Below are 10,637 nucleotides of genomic sequence, written 5' to 3' on the forward strand. Positions count from 1 at the left end.
ACACACTCACAAACACTCACAAACACCCATCCGCGTTTTCCCAGATGCCAAAGTTAATCAGTACGTTGCTTTACAGCGCCATGAACAATACCACTTTGTTTATTACTCCACAAGGGTCCCTTATAATAGGCAGAATCTGCCGTATTATGATCTGTTTGAAGAACGCGTCAACGTACATAAAGGGATTAATAAACTTGCACGTATTGTTTAATGTAAACACACACACAAATATATATACAGTATATATATATATATATATATATATATATATATATATATATATATATATATATATATATATATATATATATATATATATATATATATATATATATATATATATATGACTTTTTATCACATCACCGTGATTCATATACAATCAGTAAGCTATAAAAGTCCTTTAATATCCAATTCGCTCTGCCTCGGAAATAATATATTTTCATATATGTTACCGAAGGGGAATTTTTAGTTGATAATAAGTTCGTCGTCCCGTGGGCTCGAACCAGCGAAGGACAAGAACTCAGAACTACAGTGGACGCTTTAAACCACACGACCAGCAAGTGAGGTATGTGGATATCGCCTCCCTTATACAAATCCCCGTCGAACTCAGGTGTTATGTATTTAGTGACGATATCCACCCACCTCTGCCATGTTGACCGTGTAGTGCGTTTGTCGCACGCAGCCATATTATGACTTTTTATCACATCACCGTGATTCATATACAATCAGTAAGTTACAAACGTCCTTTAATAACCAATTCGCTCTACCTCGGAAATAATATATTTTCATATATGTTACCGAAGGGGAATTTTTTAGTTGATAATAAGTTCGTCGTCCCGTGGGCTCGAACCAGCGAAGGACAAGAACTCAGGACTACAGTGGATGCTTTAAACAACTTGACCAGCAAGTGAGGTATAAGTGGATATCGCCTCCCTTATACAAATCCCCGTCGAACTCAGGTGTTTTGTATTTAGTGACGATATCCACCCACCTCTGCCATGTTTACCGTGTAGTGCGTTTGTCACACACAGCCATATTATGACTTCATCACATCACCGTGATTCATATACAATCAGTAAGCTACAAACGTCCTTTAATATCCAATTCGCTCTACCTCGGAAATAATATATTTTCATATATGGTACCGAAGGGGGAATTTTTAGTTGATAATAAGTTCGTCGTCCCGTGGGCTCGAACCAGCGAAGGACAAGAACTCAGGACTACAGTGGACGCTTTAAACCACACGACCAGCAAGTGAGGTATAAGTGGATATCGCCTCCCTTATACAAATCCCCCGTCGAACTCAGGTGTTTGTATTTAGTGACGATATCCACCCACCTCTGCCATGTTGACCATGTAGTGCGTTTGTCGCACGCAGCCATATTATGACTTTTTATCACATCACCGTGATTCATATACAATCAGTAAGCTACAAACGTCCTTTAATATCCAATTCATTTATCAGTTCTATAAATTCCCCTTCGGTGATAATTCTCCATCGGAGATATTCCCGAGGTAGCGTGAATTTGATATTAAGCAACATTTGTAGCTTCATGATTGTATATAAATCACGGTGTGATAAAAAATTTCATATATATATATATATGTGTGTGTGTGTGTGTGCGTGTGTGTGTGTGTTGTTTGTATAAATATAAATTTATGTATGCATGAGTAACAGTTGTGTCACTCGTACACTTGTGTCTTTTTATGCTGACAGAAATAAACGTGAGCATAATATTCATGTGCACTGCAAAGCACAGTCACTTTGAAAGCACATAATGATGAATTTCACTTAAGAAGGAGCAAATGATAAGGAAAATACTAGATAAAAACGTATCATATTACTCCATTACAACATAGGATGCCTTAGACCTATCAATCAGGACTGTAAAATTATATATATATATATATATATATATATATATATATATATATATATATATATATATATATATATATATATATATATATATACGCAGATCTGTTGATGAGTGTACAGTAAGTCGTTTAGGCCTAGTATAAGAATTCCTGCCATTTGAAATGTCTTCAGCTTTTTATTAAAGAAAGGCCTGATTATCATCGAGTTTAAATTATTTATATTATGTGAAATAGCATAACACGCAATGACATATGAGCACAAGTGATAAACGACTCTTGTGGAACAGATTAGTTGATGATGCTTACTAAAGGAAGTTACAGGATTAGTTCAGATGTGTTTATGATAGTTATCCATTTTTACGATTTTATAGAAAATGGGTATTTTATATTACAGAAAACGACTACTGGAAATCAAGATAAAGGGGTGACTCTCTCTCTCTCTCTCTCTCTCTCTCTCTCTCTCTCTCTCTCTCTCTCTCTCTCTCTCTCTCTCTCTCTCTCTCTCTCTCTCTCTCTCTCTCTCTCTATATATATATATATATATATATATATATATATATATATATATATATATATATATATATATATATATTTCTGTAATACTCTTTAGGTGGACTGGTTATATTTAATTGCAGGATTTATGAATATTCTACATTCAAGAGAACCTCCATTGGGTAAAAGTCCTCTCTCTCTCTCTCTCTCTCTCTCTCTCTCTCTCTCTCTCTCTCTCTCTCTCTCTCTCTCTCTCTCTCTCTCTCTCTCTCTCTCTCTATGGATATATTTAATTATATTCTTTGTAGGATGAAGTTTTACCGCAAAACTTATGAATAACCTTCTTTCAATGGAACCTCCGATAGGTAAAAATCCTCTCTCTCTCTCTCTCTCTCTCTCTCTCTCTCTCTCTCTCTCTCTCTCTCTCTCTCTCTCTCTCTCTCTCTCTATGGATATATTTAATTATATTCTTTGTAGGATGAAGTTTTACCATAAAACTTATGAATAACCTTCTTTCAATGGAACCTCCGATAGGTAAAAATCTCTCTCTCTCTCTCTCTCTCTCTCTCTCTCTCTCTCTCTCTCTCTCTCTCTCTCTCCTGGATTTATATATATATTTCATTATGTTCTTTAGTGTATTGATTATGTCTTGCAAGAAAATTTATGAAAAATCTACATCCAAGAGATCCTCCAGTGAGTTAAAATTCTCTCTCTCTCTCTCTCTCTCTCTCTCTCTCTGTCTCCTGGATTTATATATATATATATATATATATATATATATATATATATATATATATATATATATATATATATATATATATATATATATATATATATTTTATTATATTCTTAAGTGGGTTGATTATGTTTTACTGCAAAATTTATGAATAACCTAATCCAGTGGGTAAAAATTCCCTTGGGTAATCAAGGTAAAACCCATGTTATAAGGAAAGGAAAATCCGTATGAAGTCCAGAGAATATTTGCCCCCGGCAAATATGCTTAGTACAATTATTTTATTAAAGGAAAGAATCATATATAAAATTATTTTGCTTAAATAGATTATATAAAACTACTGTTTATTTTGGACACGTGATGACTGCTTATCTGTTATTTTTATCTATTTACTGAAATTATTGCATAATTATTTCTCTCTCTCTCTCTCTCTCTCTCTCTCTCTCTCTCTCTCTCTCTCTCTCTCTCTCTCATCTAAGCAGAGGGGTGCGAGAGAGGTTATATGTTATTTTTATCTGTTTATTGAAAATATTGATATCATTTTTAACCTCTCTCTCTCTCTCTCTCTCTCTCTCTCTCTCTCTCTCTCTCTCTCTCTCTCTCTCTCTCTCTCTCTCTAAGCAGAGGGGGTGTGAGAGAGGCTATATGTTATTTTTATCTGTTTATTGAAAATATTGATATCATTTTAACCTATCTCTCTCTCTCTCTCTCTCTCTCTCTCTCTCTCTCTCTCTCTCTCTCTCTCTCTCTCTCTCTCTCATCTAAGCAAAAGAGTGCGAGAGAGGCTATATGTTATTTTTATCTGTTTATTGAAAATATTGATATAATTTTTAACTCTCTCTCTCTCTCTCTCTCTCTCTCTCTCTCTCTCTCTCTCTCTCTCTCTCTCTCTCTCTTTGTTGGGTTATATATACCCCTTGCACGTCATGCTTATTCGTATTTTTTTCCAAACAAGCTTGAGTAATGAAGATAGAATAAAAAATGATAACAAATGATTATTTTTTCTTCGTCATCATCATCATCATCATATCATTATCATTCAAGTCGTTTCAAATTTTTAAATGAGGTAAATGAAATAAGATTCAATGACAGGCCCTTTATTTGTTTATATTTCAAAGAAGAGAAACTGAATTGTGCTTGTCCTAACAAGGTTTGTGGAACACGAAAATAGAATTTTGTTGTTTATATACTGACGTAGGGTTGCTTGTAATTGTATACAGTTGATACAAGCAATGTTTGTGTTATTCTTCTTGCTTGGTATCTGTCTCGATATCTGTGGCGATATTTTACAGGACCAAGTTTAAGTTTATTTCTTTCAAATGAACACCATAATATTCTTTGGAAGCTTGAATTTCCAGTCAGTAGCCTTTGTAGGCTTGTTCCATATGAAAAGGAGGTTATCTTCTGATTAATAATAATAATAATAATAATAATAATAATAATAATAATAATAATAATAATAATAATGTCTGGTCTCCGTTGTGAATTCCTTCATCTCATTTGATGAAGATTTACAACAGAAGATTGACAGCATTCGTTCAACGCGTCTGCGCGTCCGTAAGTACACAAAGAAAGGAAGAGATTTAGGGGCATATATAAATATTAACAAAAATCAAAATAACTGAAGAAGTTACGATATGCATTACGATGCATTGGTTGTCATCATTAGAAATCATGAATATTCATACTTATCATACATTCATACGTGAATACACAGGCATTCATGTAAAGAAACATGTATTGTGATTATACAATACATGTATACATAGATAAGCGCAATGCATTCATACAAAACTCCCACTCATACAATGGACTTATGAATTCTGAAGTAATAATAATAATAATAATAATAATAATAATAATAATAATAAATAATAATAATAATAATAATAATAAACTCCCATACATACAATGTACCTATTTTAAATCTAAAATAATAATAATAATAAAACTCCCATACATGCAGTAAACCTATGAATTCTGAAGTAGTAGTAATAATAATAATAATAATAATAATAATAATAATAATAATAATAATAATAATAATAATAAGTAAGGAGAAATCACTGGCAATTCCGTTACCACTGAAAGTCACTTTTAGTAGTCCGTATTTTTCTGCAAATCTAAGAAAGCCAAAGATCAAGTTTCAGAACTTCATTTAGAAGCGTTTCATCTCCTCCAGTTGGGGGAAAATTATTAAATTAAACATGCATTATTAACTGCTCACGCCATTCCCTGGAAATTCGTCAGCAAATGAGCATAAATAGTTTGAATGGGAAATAAATTAGTAGAAGGCAGAGCAATGCGATTCCGGGAATTTTGTTTAATGCGAAAATCTGTTTTTAGCACAATCTATTTTCTAATGAGAATTATGGGCCGAACCAGTCGCTCTCATCGAAAACAGGCCAATAATAATAATAATAATAATAATAATAATAATAATAATAATAGAGTGAATCTGTGTAGGATATTGTAAATCAATATAATACTGATTTCCCGAAGTTATATAATTTCCTGCAATATAATGTCAGAGTTCAAGGCTTGAAATGATTTCACACAACTGACCTAATAACCTACTAAGCTCTGTATATATGGAAAAAGAAAGGATGGGTCATATTTCATATGTATGAGCATGTAAATGCACAAACGATTAGACTATAGAGGGAAGAAGATAATTCAAGCAACGTAATACAATACTGATAGGGATTGGAAAGGGATTGTTACAAAGGTATTTATACAGGAACAAATAACTATATTATCTTTGACTGTAGTGATCCGATAGATCTAAATGATACAAATGACGGTGATAGTAACAGGACTTTGTGAAGAGTTTGGCGCTCTCTGGGAAAAATGAAGAGTTAAATCAATAATCATTCCAGTAATAATAATAAAAATATAATAGAAAATATCCATGACACCTAGCAACCAATTTTACCTGATCTCTAGTCATATTTTTTCAGTTTATATTCTTCCAGTTAACGGAAACGAACTACCGGACAGTTTAAGAAGTATTAAAATCAACAGCAACAACCAATCGTAATTAAAATAGGTCTACATATCTGGTCGCGTTCATTTGGTCCAAAAGCAGGCTGGCAGTTCATTGAGTAATAACCACATTCACCGTCACTTCCTACTCTCTGGATAATACCAGGGGTACCCCACGACTTTTGGGACCTTGGCCCGCCACCTCGTCTCCCATCCCAAGATTTTCTCGGCGTTGCGCCCCCTGCTGTCACTGGTGCCGAGCCAGAGATCGGCTGGGATCTCATGGCTGAGTGTGTTCGTCCCACTTGTTGAGATGTTCTACTCCTGTCGCTCCCTGTTCTCCCATGTGATGGCCTGTCATCTCCACTTAAGGTAACATGTACACCAGGTACACCCTCTTCAGAGATGTGTTGAGAAGCATCTGGTCCACTGACTGATGTGTAGATTGGACCTGAGTAAGAACTTTGAGGGGACACTCTTACGTGCGTGTTGAATCCCTGCACAACTCCGCGTGACTCTGCTGTGACTGGGAGATTCTCGCCGAGAATCACATGGCCTCTAAAGCCAGGAGGCACCTTGTATCCAGGTGCACCTGGGATCTTTTGTCCTGGTTGTAAAAACATTCTCTGTCGTTGACTTAAGAGAGAATGCTCTTGCCTGGCAGCTACTGACATAACTTTTAAATCTGGTCCTCCATCATTGCCAGGGAGGTAATGGACACTTCCTGGGTTTCCAGGATCAAGAGGTATGCCCATCATCATCATCATACCTCCACCAGTTCCTTGCTGCTGAATAGTTTGTTGGGGGAGACTTTGTGGCCTTGGGTGACGCTGTGTGTCAAATTGCGAACTATGTTGCTGAATAGTTTGTTCAGGGAGACTTTGTGGCCTTGTGTGACGCTGTGTGTCAAATTGCGAGCTATGTTGCTGAGTGGTTTGTACAGGGAGACTTTGTGGCCTCGTGTGATGCTGTGTGTCAAATTGTGAACTATGTATTCTAGACACTTCTTGAGGAACAGTTGGTACAAACGTGTCATTTTCTGAAAAAGGTGAAGATGAAATTGTTTGTTGCCCTGGGATTATGCCTGGAAGGCGATATGGGAGATGTGTTTCATGGGGTAAATCATGATGGGGTCCTGTGTGTTCAGGTAGAACTTCTCCCAAATATGACTGATGTTGTGATGTGCTCTCTCTCTCTGGTAAGGATGTATGAGGTGTAGGGGAGGTAGTTGATATGTGAGGAGATATTAGAATGCGAGGCTGAGAAGTTGAAATATAAGGAGTTATTGTTGGACTGTCTGGAAAAGGCAATGAAACATGGTCATAATAATCATTGTCACCACTGTACTCTTCTTCATGAGACTCTTGAGATCTGTGTGATACAATTGCATCACTGGATTGTGTATCATCTGGTAATAGAGTAGGGGCCTGCACCTGGTGTACAGTTATTGGTGGATCTGGTGTAATTTCTTGTATATCAGGTTCTTCATACTTGTGAGAGACTAGTAGTGGCTGGTCAATATGATCAACTGATAATGGTGATGAATCAACCTCTGGATGACCGGGTAAGCCAAGTTGCATTGGCTCAAAGTTCTCAAAATTTGATTCAATTGGCTGAAAACCATTTATGTGAGCTCCTAAATCAAAGAATGGCAGATTTCTTGGATCTTGAGGAAGTTCTCCATCATATTCCTCCCCATAGTATTCTGAACCATAACCACCTTCATAGTAGTTGTAATCATATTTGTCAGAACCTGTCAGTGGATAATTTAAGAGCTCCCCTGGACCTGGAGGGGCACCAACTTGGCCTTGGGAATAAGTGGCCAAGCCAACTATGCCAGCCTTTGAACCTCCTGTGGCTATACCTCTACCCTCTGGAAGGTTATCATGGTCTCTGATGGGAGTTTGCCCTATTTCACTCTCTCTTGGTGGTATTCCTGCACCACCTACTAGACCACCCTCATCAATTATACTCTGTTCACTGACAGGATATGCAATAATTTCAGCTTGCCTGTCAGGCTGATGAACCGTTTCCATAATGTTATCGATCATGTGTCCTCCTGAAGCATGGTCTGAGTGCCCTTGATCACTTGATCCCTCTGATTGGGATGAGCTGCTTATTTCTCTAAAATCCTCAGTGTGGTATGGTACATGGTCAGTTAAATGCCTTCCATGAATAAAATCTTGGTAATGACTACTTCCAGTGAGTTCATCTGGATGCCCAAACTCATGAGCTATACCATCTGGGTGGCCATAATCTTCATGAATTTCCCAAGTAGCATTTTCTCCTGTGGAAGAAAAGCTAGGATCATGGCTGATACTAGACTGTGCTGTCCCCAAGTATGATCCTCCAGCAGCTTCACCTGAAATGGACGTTAACAATGAACTCCCAGATTTAGTTACAGTAGCTGAAGCCAAACCCTGGCCTGTTAGTCCACCAGTGCCACCTAGAAGTGGATGGGATGGGTTAAATTCCATTTGTGCATCACTTGCTGAAGCTCCATCTCCATATGCTTGCGCTCCTGCCCTACCTCCAAGCTGAGTAGCACGAATGCTGGATGATAGTAAGGTTGAGCCATCGTGTGTTGCTATATGAGCAGTAGAGGAAGGATGTGCACCCATATCTACCTGGACATGTGACTGATGTCCATGCCCATTTGTCATAGCAGAGCCTAAAACTCCATGAGTGCTGCCAAATACATGTGCCAGACTTGTTCTTCTTCCTCCTGAGTGTCCTACGCTATGAGCTTGAGCAACAAAAAATCCTTCGGAATCAGTATTCCCCTGTACATGAACACCAGAACCATCATCCGACAAAACAGCTGCTGAAGCATCTCTCATCCCATCACCCATCTGCGCTTGAGTATGCACATGGGAAAATCCAGGTGTGCTTATTATACTGTAGTCTGTCTTAAAATGAGCCTCGTCCTGTGAGGTACCGCTCTCATGAGATGGAAAGAAATCAGTTGGTGAATCTTCAGAATCATTATGATATTCAAATGGGGCATCGAACTGAGCTCCCTCATCCATGGTATCTCCTTCTCTTGTGTGGCTCCGCTTGCTCTGTCCTTTTGTGGCATCTACTGCTCCTTCCTCAGCATCGTACCGATAAAAGATTTGCCCATCCTTGACGATAGTTTCTGGTATCAGTATCTTGGTGTCCCCATCACCTGGATCGCTGGTGTCATGGCTTATGATATGCCTGATGGGTCCTAAAGATCGTGTGTCATTACCTGGATTTGATTCTTGGTGAAAGTCTCGATAATGCCTGAAACCTAACCCATCGTCACCATTTCTGATGAATGAAGGTGAAAGATATGGCTCCTCTTGCAAAACAACATGATCACTGGAACCCTGGATGACTGTAGTAGTATCTGCCGAGGTAAAATTAATTGATATTAGGTAGTGAAGTTCAGGTGCAGTATTAATAGCAGTTGCTGTGGCAGGAATTTTATGTCAAGTAAATTTATAGAATATACAGAGCTTTGATTTCCATTTTGATGTTCTCAGTGGATTTTCCACAGGCGAAAGTAAACGAGACCACAGTTTTACCTGTCAAGTTATGGGGTATGTAGGCTGAGGGAAATGAAATCCGTGGGGCTTTAATGTTGAGTTGCTGAGTGCTGCTCAGTAGAGACTTCGTCTTCGGCTTCTTATTCTTTTTATCCTTCTTGGACTTCTTGTCCTTCCCGCGTTGTGCTTTCGAAGACTTGTCCTTTTTATTCTTTTTCGCTCCCCTTTTGTACCTTTGATGTTCTGCAAAGGAAATGTTTTTGGAAAATTTACATGAATCATATAGGTAGATATAAAAGTGAACAAGAGCCATCCAAATATTTTTGGCAAACATTTTTTGTTGCAATCAAATCTCTTGCAGAAATTCTTGTTAAAATCCATCTAGATACGACTGTGATGGTTTCACTCTATACTAGAATCATTGTCCCAACTAAATAATCTTGGCAGTATTTCCATTCATTGACTGACTACAATACACTTACTTTACATTTTCCTTAGAGTACAATTGTCGCCACACAAACAAACATGCACACATATAGATACATACATAGGACAAGTGGTTATGAGACTCTGTATGTGGGAAGTAGTTATTTAACTACCTCACTTCTAAGGTATAAAAGCATCGTAAATTTGGCCCTGAGCTTTAAGGGCCTATAGCAGACAACATTTTAAAAGACTCTAGAGACATATTTACCTGTTCCCACTTCCCCAGAATCTTGGTCAGGTGCCTTTGAAGCATCATCAGGCTGGACACTAAATATGTGGGTAGGTAACCTCGGCCGTCTGTGGCTAAGCCGCAGAGTCTGCTTGTCAGAGCAAAATCTGTAGTGTTCCTCCCCTAAGAAATGTCTAACCTGAGGAAGAATGGTTACTTGTGTCATGTTTTGTTTTCTTCTGCGTGTCTTGTTTTAAGGTTATATACATTATCCTTTTTCTCATATATTGTCAATCTCTCAGCTCTTGCCAAAGAGAATTGGTTTACAGAGGACGCGATCATGAAGAATCACTTTGCGAACATTGACTAAAATGTACCCATG

At 37.5% G+C, this 10,637-nt stretch overlaps 1 protein-coding gene across 1 annotated transcript in view; it reads right to left on the bottom strand.

The window, feature by feature from the left end:
• Nucleotides 1-5,592: 5,592 nt before the first annotated feature.
• LOC136837514 (uncharacterized) overlaps nt 5,593-10,637 on the bottom strand; it is a 27,847-nt gene continuing 22,802 nt past the window's right edge. The window contains exons 4-6 of the mRNA XM_067102356.1: nt 10,295-10,454; nt 9,640-9,843; nt 5,593-9,461 (exon numbers count right to left, since the gene is read on the bottom strand). Of these exons, the coding sequence (XP_066958457.1) occupies nt 6,121-9,461; nt 9,640-9,843; nt 10,295-10,454 (3,705 nt within the window). The 3' untranslated portion in view covers nt 5,593-6,120. The remainder of the gene's footprint in view (nt 9,462-9,639; nt 9,844-10,294; nt 10,455-10,637) is intronic.

Source organism: Macrobrachium rosenbergii, chromosome 59 (genome assembly GCF_040412425.1).
Source record: "Macrobrachium rosenbergii isolate ZJJX-2024 chromosome 59, ASM4041242v1, whole genome shotgun sequence".
NCBI lineage: Eukaryota > Metazoa > Arthropoda > Malacostraca > Decapoda > Palaemonidae > Macrobrachium > Macrobrachium rosenbergii.